Here is a 14,676-nt window from a genome sequence, read left to right as displayed (position 1 = left end):
ATGGGTGAATCCTTCACCAGATCTTGCAGCCAGCTCTTATGTCTCAAGTTCTAAAATACTGCAAATCTCAAGAGAAAAGAAGTCCATATCTCTGATGGAAAACACTGTCTAACTCATTAAAAAGCCTAACACAACTGTCCCAAAGTGGAACCTTATGCTAACCTTGTTCAAATGCTACCAGTTAAGCTGTCAGCTTGTAAGAGTATTTAAGAAGCGTTACAAAAATAATGAATCTGAAGTTTCATCTCTGACATACAATAAAACTGAAAGAAAGTGTTTGAGCCTTACCATAGATAACATAATAAGCTATGATACAAAATCCACCATGCTGTAGAACCATGGACTCTTCTGTTTTTATCAGTGTTTAACTGATGATCTTACTTAACAATAGAAAGAACTGCTCTTCCTTGAGTATAGGATTGTATCTGAATACAGTGCTTTTTGAAATACAGTAGGGACATTATCTGACAAGTTAAGATTAGAGAAATTTACCACCCCGCTCAAATCTTACAACCTCATCTGAGAAGCAGCACCCCTTCACAGTTTGTAGAATCAACTGAAGTGAAAAAAAAGGTCTCTGGTGGAAAAAACAAACAACATCAACACCAACACCAACAAAATTAACAAAACCCTCTTCAGTATTCATTTGAAATCCAAGTTTATTTATTCAAAACATTTTATTCCCCCGCCCCGAGAAATGTATTTAAAAGAAGCTGATACTTTTACAGAAAATAACATTTTCAGTTGAAAAGGTGGAAACAAAAATTGCAAAAATGTCCAAAGAAAACAAAATGATTGTTTCAAACCTTGAAAAAAAACAGAGGTACTTCTAAAATTTTTCATGAGAGACCTTTTCTGCAAGATTTAGGATTTAGCTGAATATGTCTTGATTTTCAAGGTGTAACAGGTCCATCAAATTATTACAGAAACAGCCCTATCTATTATATACGTGGCAAATGATAAGCATTGTCTACACATAGCCTCATGTGTTTTAAGGAGAAAACTCAATGCATAATCGAGGTCAGTCAAAAATTTGGGCCCCGAAGAATTAAATTTTACTTTCCATTTCAACTGTTGGTCTCACCAGCCATCTACTTCAACTACAAATGGCTCTTTTACAGCTATTTTGCCGCTGTTCACAATCACACAGTCTTGAAGGGGGCGGTCATGTTCATCTGTCTGCTGAAGTTCTATTGAGTGCACCACAGACTGTGTGAAAAATAAAAATAAGAAGTTCTGTTTAGTCACAGAAATGCCAATGGCTCAAGTCTGGCACCAGGTAAGCACCCGAGGGCTCCTAGCATTACTGTTTATTAAGCAACATCTGAACTGAGACCTTTCCCCTATTTAGTTCCCACAGACACTTTTTTCCACATTACCAGTTGTGCCACTCTGGAACCCACACAAAGTTGGCAGAAGCACATGGAAGGCTGTTTGCCCTTCTATAAAAAAAAAAAAAAAAGCCAACAAAATATTACGAAGGAGCAGCTAAAAATATCCTTTCAGCTGATCAGCCTAGAGCATACAGAGTCTTATCTGAGGTCTATGAGCAGAAACTGAATCCAGAGATCATAAAGGATGAGTGGTAAATGTTTTTCTGATCCTACATCACAACTGGGCTTACAGAAATCTGATGGCTACTTTTACCTCCAGTGTAACTGACACACAGATTTTAAGTGCAGTACCATGCCTGCCAGTCAGACAGGCAGAGGCCTCATGTTAGGCAACTAATTAAAGTAGTATTTTTAAAGGACAAAATTCAGTTAGAAATATTGACTATCTGTCTTTGGATATCTGCCCATTAATCTAACTAAACTAAAACTTAGTCTAAATCTCTCCTCAAAATTTTTCAGCTACTACTGTAGCTCACGAGAACTGAATTCAATACGCAGGAGGGGATGGAGGAAAGTGTTCTGATGAGATTTTCAAACTCCCCACAGAACTGATCAGTGCAGCAGGTCATGTTTCCCCATTTATTTCAAAACATAGATTAAATGGAGCAACTCAAAAGGAGAAGCGTAATCAGTTGGAAATAATATTTTTAAACTTAAATATTTTATTTGCAATGATATATTTGATCGGTTTTGCTGCTACGTACGTTTTGAGGATATTAACCATAGATTTCTTCCTTTCTAAATAGATCTGAACATATATTTGTATACTTTACATGCACATGCTTCTAAAACTCTATCAATGAAAGTGTTATCCATAATTAGCACATGCTACAAAATTAGATTTTAGCTTGTAGAAGTACGATTATTTCATGGCTAGCAGCATTACTACAAGGGGGACCTCGCTTACTCTGTTGGTAATCTGCAAAGGTGTCAGTGCTGATTTCAGTGGTTTGTGGTCTGAAACAAGAGATGTGAAAGCCAAAGGGATGATTTAAGTTTCCATTTCTGTAATCATCTTCTGCTATTTCTTTCAATTCTAAATCTCCCGGCTTCAAGCTCTTCACATTGTTTTTCTACCATGTGCACATTAGATTAACAACAAGCTGTCTTGAACAATTGAGGGCAAGTTATGCTAACACAGATATTGTGCAGATATTCCTCAATTAATCTTACCATTACTTTTAACTTACCATTCCATCAAGGACTTTGCCAAATACTACATGTTTTCCATCTAACCAAGAAGGCTTTGTCACACTGATGAAAAACTGGGATCCGTTGGTATCTGGGCCAGAATTAGCCATGCTAACCCATCCAATTCCATAGTGTTTGAGCTTGAAGTTCTCATCTGGAAATTTTTTTCCATAGATGCTTCTTCCTGTGATAAAAAAATAAAAAATAAATATAAAAAAAAATCTTCAAGAATGGGGAAAGCAAAGTACAAATTCAAGATCTCAAGATTAAAAGATCTAAGATACAAAATATAAAGATTAATGAATTAATGAATTTGAGTAAGTCCAGCAACATCACTGTTGCATCATCAGTGATTCCGTAAACTGAAAGCATTTTATGTGTAAAAAGTAAGGTAAGATAAAACACCAGATATAAGGAGAGAATATTTAAAGCTGACCATGCCTCTGAATTTAACAAGCAAACTCAGTATCTTCAAAGGTCCTCCTAACATACAGCACTGAACAACAGCATACTTCAACCTCTTCCACAAATTTAAATTACATAATTATAGCCACTAAAAATAAAGTAGCCATATTTTGTGACAATTTTAGTATTTCCTTTTACAAGATTTTCCTCCTAATATACAAAATTACTTCAGACATGTTTGGGAATGTATAGAGACCAAAGGGAAGCTATCCTAAAAGACTCGGTGTGTACTTGTACAAACATTACGTAAGGATTTTGATGTTTTAAAATAGTTTAGAATAAAAAGCGTTAGTCATGTTTAAACCACCACCGCTTTGAAAAGAGAACTCTGTTGCATTCTTTATTTGTACAGTGCCTTGCACAGTAGGGGCACTGCTCCCAACAAACTGCCAGATGCTATCCCAATAAACAGTATTAGCAGGCAAACAAACATTGCCTACCTTTAATGCTAAAACTGTGTCTTTGGTATTTTAGCCTTCCCCATTGTTCGCTGCAAGGAAAAGGAATGTGTGTTTTCCATTCTGTCCCAGCGGGGAAATCACTAACACTGTATGCAGACAGTTCAAATCGTAGCGCCTGAAGAATATGTGTGTAAAGGAAGAGAAGAAATCAGAAGCCAGAATGCATGCAATGCAAGAGATGCTGCACTAGGACTGCCCTCAGCGGGCTGGCTGAACTGCTCTTCCAGAGGCTCAGGAGGCAGAAGTTTTAATTTCAGAAGAAAAAAAAAGAGAGAGCAAGACCCTCGTTTCCTAATTTCTCTATCCCTGCTTTGAAATTCCCTCCCACAGCACATTTCAGAAAGTTCCACAGAAATGGCTGAGCTGAGGACAGAGAGGACACACTATGCCTCCCCCACCTGCCTTCTCTCTATGCGCTTCCACTCTTTCATCACAGATTAGTTTTCTGCAGGTTGACTTGAATTGGTTCATGTATACATGCAGTGACTGCCTCAGGGAAGAAGCACTGCCGCAAAGCCAGAGCAGGGGAAGGTAGAGATGTCCATCTTTTGGAGACAGGATGCTGTGAGAGCTGCTCAGCTGCTCAGGGGGCTCCAACCCACCACGCAAAGCCATGCTGCTTGAACGGGGACAAGTCAGACAGAAGAGAGCTATCTGCAAAATTTTAGGACAAAGGAAGCTCTACATGTAATCTGGTAATCCAAATAGTTTCAGCTTATGCTCCAAGGTACTTGGAAAAGTACTAGATGCTTCCAAAACAAATGTTTTCTTCATTTATGGGAGTTGAAAGAAAGAAAGAAAATGTTGTTTTGCCCATCTTTTCTGTAGGCATTTGAAGAAAGGAGAGGGAAACTGACAGATACTGAGTGTGTTACCTCCTGATCCATCTCCAGCTGTGAAGTCACCTCCTTGAATCATGAAGTCTTTGATCACACGATGAAATTTACTTCCTTTGTATCCATATCCTCTCTAAGAAAATGAAATAAATCTTTTAATGACTATAACATACAGTTCTATATGATCATATGGAAATAAGCGTATGGTGAATCATCCCGTCAGAGAATACACCACCACCTGAGAGAAATATTGGCAAGAAACAAATTGAAGTGAGATGCTGGTGAATGCAGCTGGGGTGCAGTGCCACAGAGCAGGTATCTTCACCTGACCACAGTGCCTCCACATGCTAGATCTACATGGTAGGGACAAACTGAGATGCTGATACCCAACTTCTCATAATTACATCTTGTGAAACATCCTGCAAGGACTTTTGTGCCTTATGCAGCAGAGCACAGCCTCAGGGATGGCTCTCCTGCACTGACCCCACTGAGTTAAGACAGACAGTTCACAGCTGAACTGGCATTTAACAAGTGTTTATTTCCCATATCCAAACTTTAGCACACGGTGAAAAAAACTGCAAACCTACTTCTCCAGTTGCCAGTACAATGAAGTTCTCCACAGTTTTGGGGACAACCTTTCCAAACAATCCAATTGTAATTCTGCCAACATCTCTGTCTCCAATCTTCACGTCAAAGAAGACCTAGACGTTTTTGTGAAGAGAACACAAGAGACACAAACATGAGTGCAGCAAAAAGACCAAGCTTTTCAAAGTGCACAACAGTAAGAAACAGCCTCTGGCGGATCTGTATTAATAGCATCCTTCAGTCCCTGAGGGTGCTGTTTTCCTTCTAGCTACCAAAACTAGATTAGGCAAACTGTCTGAGAACTGGTGACTACACATTTCATTTCTAATTGTTTTTAAGGGCTCAATGGCATTGTTATATCACAGGTTTGAAGGTAAGGCTCAGGAAGCTTTTTCCCAGACATGCATGTGTTTAAAGACATATGGAAAACGTGAAATAAGAAAGGAGGTAAGAAGAAAAATGCTGCCATTCCAGTGTCATAGTGACAAAGAACTATAGTGCCGACGTGTCCCACAGATGATAGTTTGCCATCCACTCGCAATCTTCACTGTTTTAGGCATTTGTATGTATGTGATTAAGTAGAGGCGAAAGCCTACAACTCATTAAATTGACAAACAGCGGGAAGAAAACCCTACTGCTGCAGCAACATGTCACTTTGCCACATAAGAATTCAAAGCTGCCCAGAGAAATAACCAGGCTACACTAGGTAGCTGACTGCCTAAAGTCTTCTATGTACATGTTGCTAAAAAAGCATACTTGGAACAGACAAAAGACTTAAAAGGCATTTTAATATAGTTCAGAATATCTGAAGGCATCACTGAACGTGCAAAAATGTTCCAACAATTACTGAAAACAGGAACAGCTGTCAGGAAATGAGGCATTTTGAAGTTCTGAAAAAGTTACATAAAAACCATTACAACTTCTAGGAAATGGCAATGTGTATTCCTATGATGTGGTATTTGCTGTTCCTTGTGGCACTCGACCAAATATTACTTGTCTGCAACTCTAAGAAATTAGTTCAATAATGATAATAAATGACCAGAGGCTCTCCAATGTGAATGTCTCTTTCATGCTCCCCTACTAAACATTTCTACCGTTTCTTGATCTTCCATGTGGTTTTGACTGTTTAACTTTTGGCTAACATTATAAAAGCTACATACAAAAATAAAATAAAATTCCTTTTGGTACACCTCATTCATTTCCTTGGCACTTGGCACTAAATAACATAATTCTTAGATGTGTGGCTCCCGAAGTATTAACAACAAACTTTCACTGATTTCTTGACATCCTTATAAGTATACCCCTCTGAATTCTACCATCAGGACTCCCTAGCTACGGGTTATCTATCGCCTGTGTAGGTGTTCTAAGCACACCTCATTTTCCATGGAGATGTTGTCCAGGTACAAGGCTGCCTGAAATACGTGAGCATCTGGCAACACAACCAAGGCTACAGAACGATGCCCTCAGGTAGGAGCGATATCAAACGCTTCCACAGAGCCCAAAGATGCATCTTAAACCTAACCCAGGCAGGAGGCCTCACAGATGGCAGTGCTTCTTGGCCAAGCGGCAAGCCCCGTACTTCCACATCGCATTGCTTCAGCTTATTCTGCATTTGTGAACAGCAAGTTCCTGGCTTCCCATTCACACCTCACACACCTGTTCTACCTGCTTGGTATTTGGAAAGCACTGCGCTTCCTAATTACACACTGCAAAATGTGCCTGTGCATATCTCCAGTATGTCATGTTTGCGTTGAGAAGCCATGTTCTCCTAAGCAAATCTCCTTAAGTTCTCTGAAAAATCAATGGCACACTTAGTGAGTTAGCACAGCAGTCCCAAATTTCCAAAAACACATGGCCAGAATCTTCACTGAAAACTCTCAGAAAACAAACATGATGTGTCTGATTAATATTTATATAAATATTTAATATTGTTTACAATTTGCAGTAAGTGTGTCATGCCTGAAATGAAGGAGTCCATCAGTCAGGCAGGCTGGTTATGGTGTACATACCCATACATGACTAGGAGAAAAGGATTTACATCAAAATGAAAAAAAGACAGTGTTAAATAAGAGGGGAAAAATTTGAGAAAAAAAAGTTGACTGTTGAAGAAAGGTCTCATGATTTCTGCTGACCAGGTAACATGATGACAAATGAAACAAGCTCCTGATAAATGCAGCATATTGCACGTGGAAAAACGACTGTATGGCCGCAGTGAGGGGAGCTAAAAAGGCTTCCACTCGGAAAATGCATTTGATAGTAAGTTTGACCCTGGGCTCATGAAAATCAGAGAAAGAAATGCATGTTAGAAATCATTAAAGGCGGAAGAGGGCAAGAGAAGGACACGATGGTGCAATGGCACACGTCCGCACTGCGCCTTCGCACCCTGGGTGCTGCACGTAACGCCGGCTCCTGTCGCAGAGTGACACCACCAACCTAGAAAAGGCAGAGAAGAGGGCAGCAGGGATGCTCGCAGACGTGGAGTGCCTTCCACAGGGGGAAGATTAAATAAAATCCTGGAAGAGAGAGAACTGGCACAGTACAAGGAGCTCTGTGAGGCTCTGAAGGCGACAATCCTCCACGTCCCTCAGCGCAGGAACCGAGAGAGGCATACGGCGAGACCCCAGGGGGCGGTGGGGAGAAGTAAAGTACTTTATGTGAGACCAAATCGTGCAAGGCATTAATTGAAGATAACTTGCGGGGGGGGTGGGGAAGGGCGGGGGAAGCAGTCCCTGCCCCCTGACAGCGAGTGCGACCCCCCGGCCACCACCGTGCCGCCCCACTCGTCAACCTGAGGCGTGCCGGCGGCTGAGGGCTCTCCAGGAACAATAATTAAAACAAACCAACTGGTGAAAGGAGAAAGTTACACCATTTATCCCTCCCCCCCTTCTCCAGCGGCCTCCCCCCCCCCGCAGCCCGGGAGCAGCCAGCCGCCGGGGCCCAGCCCCGCAGCACAGCCCGGGGGCTGCGGCCAGGCTCGACCCCCCCGGCCTCACCGCCCCAACCCCGCCGGGAAGGGATGGGCACGGGGCTAGCAGGGAAATCCCCGCGGGGCAGGGAAGGAGAAGGGAGGGAGGGAGGCGCCGCCGCAGCCCCGGGGCCACCCGATCGGCCTCGCCTGCCGCCCGGCTGCTCACCTTGGCTGTCACGCTGGGCCCCCTCCTCCTGAATCCCGCAGCCGCCGGGGCCAGGAAGCAGAGGCAGGCGATGGCGCCGAGCACCGCAACCGGCCCCCCGCCAGCCATGGCGCTGAGGGGAGCGCTGCGGCGCCTGCGCTCGCCGCCGGGCGGCTCCTCCTGAGCCATGTGGCGGGGGGGGTGAGGGTCACCCATCTGCCTTGCGGCCGGCGGTGGCCCTCCTTAGCTTCTGGGGTGTGTAGGGGAGGGGCGGGGCGGCACAGGGCTGTGAGGAGATGGTGGCGCTAGGGGGTGGATTTGGTGGTGCCCTTTGGGTTTAGGGGCTCTGCTGGGCACCCCTGTGAGCGGCCCCAGCGCTGAGCGCTGAGGAGGCACACCGGAACAAGTTCAGCAAACTGGTGTCAGGGACCTCAATGTCTCACCCACCAAGACGGGGATCAGGGATCCTAGTGTAGCAAACTGCTCTATCTTTGACACTGACCTGTCATCTTCTCAAAAGTCTTTTGCATTCAGGATCTGACCTAAACAGCGATGTGCTGACAGTCCCAGAAAAATCTGCAAGCTGTAACATGATGAAACGTGTGGCCTCCGAAATTCCACCTTATGAAAGAAAAATAATTGACACATACTAACACGCTGCAGTCAAGAGGTTGACAGTGGCATACGTGAGGATATTCAGGATCAAACTGGGTAGCTGTGCCGCACAGGCTGTATGGCACAGCCCCACGACAGAGCCTGGCACTGGTTCAGAGCTGTCCTGGAGCTGGAGAGCAGTGCTGGAGGAGCAGGGCAGGCTCCTTGCCACTGCGGCTGCGCTGCCATCGCTGCCAAGCCCTGCTGCTTGACGCTAGGCCTGCATCAGCAAGTAGCAGAGCCAGATTTGTGGGGCACCGTGCTTGGTGCTGAACAGCTGATGTGTGCTTTTCTGGTGGTCTGTCTGGTTGACTGAATGCTGACTCACATCTGAAGAGCGTTGGGCAACATGTCTTCTGGTGTAGTTTCATCTGAAGGGAATCCAGCTGGTGCATGCCAAGGCCTCTCTGCAGTGGGAACCAAAGCACGATAAATGGAGATGTTGGAGAGATCCACTGCAAAAGTGTTCACCTGATCCCACCTACAGAGTACCACAGACGTACCCTAATGCACATCTCTGATTCCACATCAGTCACTGACACATTTTTTTGTCTGGGATGTCACTTTGCTGCTGTTATCGATTCTGCCCCGTGTGTAACTGCACTAGTACTCCTGAGTGCAATGAGATTTCTCATAAGGTGACTCCAGCAAAAACTCAGTTGTCAGGCGCAGCAAAGAGGGGTTTTCAGTGGTCCCACATTATATAGTACACTGAGTGATTATCTGGTGTAACCTATGCATGTCTCGGATAGATCCCCTGCTCTCAACAGAAGTAAAATATCTATGACTGGAACTCGTGGGTCAAAAACTAACCCAGACCAGATTAATCTAGGCCTCAGATTTTGCACCTGACCTATACAGTGGGTGCTTTCCTTTTGTAAAACTGAGGGCTTTACTGAAACCCTGCCTGCACTGACTAACTTTCAGCACTGGGGGATATGGGGCTTCAGGGCATGGTTCAAGACAGTTACCCAGTCTCTCTTTAGCTAATTACCTGTTTGTCTTAGTGCTAAAACAAAACTAATTCATATATACATAGGTGATAGAAGTACTTTGGTCCTGTTGCTAACGGTTGCTGTACTTCCCATAGTCTTTAAATCTGAAAGCAGACCTGGAAATATACTGTCTTATGCTAGATTATTCTATATGTTAGTGCACTTTTGAAGAGTATGTGAATGTGAGAGTTTGCTCATAGTAAACTGAGTGTTTGTTTTCTCTGCCAGTATGTTAAGGTACTGAGAATTTAGAATTATGATTCCGTTTCATTGCACCATCACATAATGGTGTTTGACTTTCTCTGGAGCAAAGATTTACAACAGAAATATAACAAAATCCAAAGATTTACTGACATTTGCAGTATCTGGGTATAAACTTTATTTGTATGATAACGTAGTTCTTTAGATAATGAAGTAGTTAAGGATTTTAGCTAAATAGTTTGCAACCCACATATGTATCTAATCACATACATCTCAAATCATTAAAATTCAGAAGATGAGAACTTACCATTTTCCTCTCTCTTTATCACTGCAGCCCACTGTTATTACAGTTGCCTATTTAGTATTTATCTGCTCTGAAGAGGTATCTTCATACCAATGAACAAATATTACAGACTGTGGCATGTTCTGAGGAGTATGATGAAAATGGAAAAAGCTTACTCTTAGAACATATAGGAGGGCATGTTAATATTATTCAATACTTTGAAGGTAATGTTTTTTGGTTTAAGGGTGAGTAGGGAAAGACCTACAAGGGACAGAGCATTTCTGATAGTACAGATTTATGCAAGTCATGAGGAAAATATTGACAGAAAGGTAGGAAAAACTGGAGTAGTTACTAATTCTACATCTTGAATCTAAAAGAAGAGAAGTAATAGCTGATGGGACATTCTCAGAACTATTCAGTCATATTAGTAGACTGGTTCAAATCATGACGTGCAGAGGAACAAGCAAAGAGCTAGAAAGACAACAAGGAAGAGATGGTTTGGCTAGCCAGCTCCATCTAATACTTTTAATATGGAAGGGTGCAAGTATGCTGAACAGTGCTATCCAGAGTACTACCTAAAGTTCCTTTTTACTCCCCCTCAGTAAAAATATTAGTGTTTGCAAGGATTTCTTTTCTGTTCATTGAGGTGTAAATATGTTTTATTTTGTACAAGATCGTATGTGGGGTGGGAAGAATGAGATGAGCGCCTCATAGCACTGAAGAGATTTGAAAACAGCAAGATGAAGCAGTACCTGGTTTACATTATTTTGGAAAGTTTATTCACGATAGTGATAATTTTTGGAAGAAGATAAAACGATGTTGAAATGGGAAATCTGTAGAAAAAGACAGAAACTTAATATGTTCAATGAATAGTCAATATGACATGGAAAATCTTTTTCTGAGGCTAAAACAAGAACTACATGTTCTTTTTTTAAGGAGTTTGATGTTGTGATTACCAAACTGAAGGTAGACAAAATTCTGACAAACGGGATTTTTAGTACCTGGAAAGAAAGAAATACATAGAATTAAACTAAGGAAAACTTCACTCAGAGACGGTTTAGGCTAGATATTAGGAAGAAATTTTTAATTGTGAGTATGGGCAGTCTTGCTGGAGACATGGAGCCTTCCTAGAGAATGGAACAGTCTTCCTGGAGAGGTGGTTGATGGCCCGTGCCTCGCCATTCAGGAGGCATTTGGTTGGCGCCCTCAGTGATATGCTTTAACTTTTGGTTAAACTTGAAGTGGTCAGGCGATTGGACTCAATGATCTTTGTAGGTCCCGTCAAACTGAACTATTCTAATTCTAATGGCCCAGCTCAAACTGGGAAATAATATTTTTTAAAAATATGATTTCTTTATTTCTCTGATTTATTATTCAGAACTATCTTCAAGATTTTGCAAACTCTTTGCAAAAGCAGACTTAGTACAGTCTGTTGAGAACTACACTGAACTCGTGGTGGATATGCACAAGCACCGTTTCTCTCCATCTATAAAGTACAAAATCAGAGGAGGATCTACAACAGGAGACCATTCTATCCTCTTCCATCCTCCCTAGGCATGAACAATTTGTTCACCTCTTTGGTGCAGCTGATTTGAAGACTGCTATCATTTCTCCCCTCAGTTTTCTTTTCTGTAGACTAAACAACCCCAATTCATTCAATCTTTCCACATGGGTCGAATACTAAAGCAGGTGTCATCTGGCTGTGTAGCTTTTAGTTGAAATATTACCTCTATCCTTAAATTTGAGTGGAAGTTACAGATAAGCACTTTTTTTTTTTTTTTTTTTTTTTTACTAAGTGACAAAAGGCTGTTGTGACAAAAATTACATTGCCCATTAAAAGAATGTGTTAAAACTGTCTTGTGCTTGTAATATTGTTCACAGGCTGTTCTGTATTTTAGTGCTAGCAGATATACACTATTTAGGTGCTTGTTGTCTTCTGAAGTAATCAAGCCTTTAAAAGAGTAAATGGCTACTGGCTGACAACCTTCAATTTAAGTAATAGTATTTGTAATGAGGTGTTTCATTGCTTCTGAGGGGGTCTTTACCGTTTTAAATGGGTACAGAAGAGAGATATATTAAGCGTATAGCATCTGACAGATTTTGATTTCTAGTGTTAGTAGCATTGGCAGTAATTCTAGCACTTCCTTTCAGCTCTATGGCATTTTAGTGCACTATGATTTATGGTAGTGATACAGAAATATTTCATATCCAAACTGCTCTAGTATATCATGTTATACAGGTAAAAAGAATTCAGGGCATGACATACGTAATAATAATGCTTTATGGGTCTGTAGGCACTTTCATCAATGTTAACTGCCTGACAGCTGCCAGGATAAAACTTGGAGTAAGCACTGTGTTCTGTAAGGCTGCTGTAACTGAGCTTTTATGATTATTTCCTCACTCTGAAATAGGTTTTTGATTCTCTGACCTGAATCACTGAAAGTGTGTCATCATTACCAGTCTCAGCCTTGGGCCACATTGTTTCAGAATGCCATTGTATTACTTGTCACGGGTTTTTAGTGCATCACTGGTAGTGTCATATGTTTAAAGACAAACTTTAATCCCGTAAAGACTTAAGAAGTGACAGCACTTCATCTTATGCATTGTCTGTTTTATAATTAAGTTAAAAGCTAAGAAATATCAGGGCCATTGTGGTGGTACATAATTCTAAGAGACCACAGTTTAAAAAAAAAAACAATTAAGGTCCACAAATTATAAGTCACTATATCTGTCCTTCATGAATAATGAAGGAAGAAGTTTATGGGGAGTTTTGTTTGTATTTTTTGGTCTTTTCCTTTATGTAACTTCAGAAAGATGGAGTGTATCATATGTGCTGTCTCTTTTATTAAATCACTTGTAAAATGGCTTAGACTTCCCCTGTCATCTCGTGCACTTATGCAAAATAAATGCGTCCTATGCTCCGGATAAGTGTCTTCCTTTTGGTGAATAGTTTTTAAGCTTTTTAAATTTTGTATCCGAGCACAATTTGAAGTGTCACCCTTTCCACTCTAATGGTCAAAGCATTTATTTAGGTGATACCAGCAATGTGTTTTCAAAATATTACAGCTGGAGCCAGAACCATTTTTGCTTTGAGCCCATTTGTTTACAGGATATCAGAGCTATCTGTAATTGCACATCTCACTGCAGTGAGCATTTAGCACATAGTCATTCATTTGAGTTCTGTTTTTCATACAGTCTGCAGTTGCGTAAGATTCCTAGGGAAAAAGAAAAAAACTGTAGCAGTAAAGCCTAGCTGTAAGGAAGTGTTTGGTCAGATTTCTTTGTTTTCAAGGAAAAAAAAAAGTTAAAACATCTTCATAGCATCTTAAAATTATATTTTTTTTTGGTGGTGGTGGTTTTTTGTTTGTTTTTTGTTGTTTCGTTTTGCTTTTTCTTTCACTGATCATTACTTACAATAAAGACTCCAGTTCTCCAGACACTTTTGCACTGTGCACTATGACTCTGGTCTCACTGCCATGGAATTACTTTCATCTAAAGGTAAGTAAAATAGTATTTGAAAATTGGGTCTTTGTCAACAACTTCAAGTTCCAGTAATCATTATTTCTAGCCTGATAAAGCCCAAAGGTGAAAATCAGGATATGCAGCTCATGCCTCTGAGATTGAGCTTTAAGAGAAAAGAGGAGAGAATTCCTTCCTTAAAAATCCAAATGGGAGGTTGAAAAAGTTGTAAAACAACATCCCATCACATGACTGTGGTGAAGAATTGATCCATATTTTCTCTCTGTTTGTGAGATCTTTAATTATTATTAAAGCATATTGAATTATTATTTCTTTAATAAAGGTGGAGGTAAGGGAATGGACTCATGTGCTTTGGAATGAGGTAGGATGTGGGCTCCTTAATTGTTTAGGAAGTAAATAATAATTCAGAAGTATCAGTCAGAAGAGGAATAGCATAATCAGCAGTGAGAAGCCATGCGAATGCGAATGGGATTGGTGACCACCTTCCAAATACCAGAGAAGACTGTAGTAGTCAAGAGGAAAAGTGGGGCTTTAAATTGTTTAACGTGGAAGTGATGATGCATTGTATAAGACTTTTTCCTTTATGAGTAATGAAGAAAACGGTCAGATGTTTAGAGAACTTTTATATGAAAAGTGATAATGTTTAGAAAAGACCTGAATACCTAGAAACAAGGAGAAGGCTCCTTCAAAGATGGTTTTAAATTTAAAGATGAGTGAGGAGTGGAGATAAATAATACTTCTCTCTTCTACTTGCTCTGGAACCTGCTGTGCTGACAGAAGTACAATGTTTGCTTCATTAGTACAGGAAATATGGCTTAGAAGGTACAGAGAGAACAGATACGTGTAATTTCAGTGTCTCTAAAGTTCAGCAGTGTTATTACCATGCTAACAGTGGTATCTGATCAAGGACCCCATCTATCTAGTAGGTTTCTAATCAGTAAGATGCAGTGTTACTGTAAAGACGAATTCATTTACTATCTTACAGAGCACTCTAAGAAAGCTATCTTCAGCTGCCTAC

The 14,676-nt window shown here is 41.0% G+C and overlaps 1 protein-coding gene across 1 annotated transcript; it reads right to left on the bottom strand.

The window, feature by feature from the left end:
* Nucleotides 1-641: 641 nt before the first annotated feature.
* PPIC (peptidylprolyl isomerase C) lies at nt 642-8,302 on the bottom strand. The gene is made up of 5 exons (XM_040541585.1): nt 8,067-8,302; nt 4,935-5,048; nt 4,387-4,480; nt 2,585-2,769; nt 642-1,209 (listed from the first exon to the last, which is right to left on the bottom strand). The coding sequence occupies exons 1-5, from the start codon at nt 8,259-8,261 to the stop codon at nt 1,081-1,083; spliced, it is 717 nt and encodes a 238-aa protein (XP_040397519.1). The 5' UTR covers nt 8,262-8,302; the 3' UTR covers nt 642-1,080.
* Nucleotides 8,303-14,676: the final 6,374 nt, after the last annotated feature.

Source organism: Cygnus olor, chromosome Z, assembly GCF_009769625.2.
Source record: "Cygnus olor isolate bCygOlo1 chromosome Z, bCygOlo1.pri.v2, whole genome shotgun sequence".
Taxonomy (NCBI): domain Eukaryota; kingdom Metazoa; phylum Chordata; class Aves; order Anseriformes; family Anatidae; genus Cygnus; species Cygnus olor.
The sequence above is the reverse complement of the archived record's forward strand: the minus strand, read 5'-3'. Positions and strand labels throughout refer to the sequence as shown.

Bases quoted from the DNA above. Each gene is read 5' to 3' on its own strand.
- PPIC (XM_040541585.1), bottom strand. From the start codon at position 8,261: ATGGGTGACCCTCACCCCCCCCGCCACATGGCTCAGGAGGAGCCGCCC. The intron at 5,049-8,066 runs GTGAGCAGCCGG...AAAAACGTCTAG, and splicing joins GGCCCAGCGTGACAGCCAAG to GTCTTCTTTGACGTGAAGAT. The intron at 1,210-2,584 runs GTAAGTTAAAAG...TTTTTCACACAG, and splicing joins GCAAAGTCCTTGATGGAATG to TCTGTGGTGCACTCAATAGA.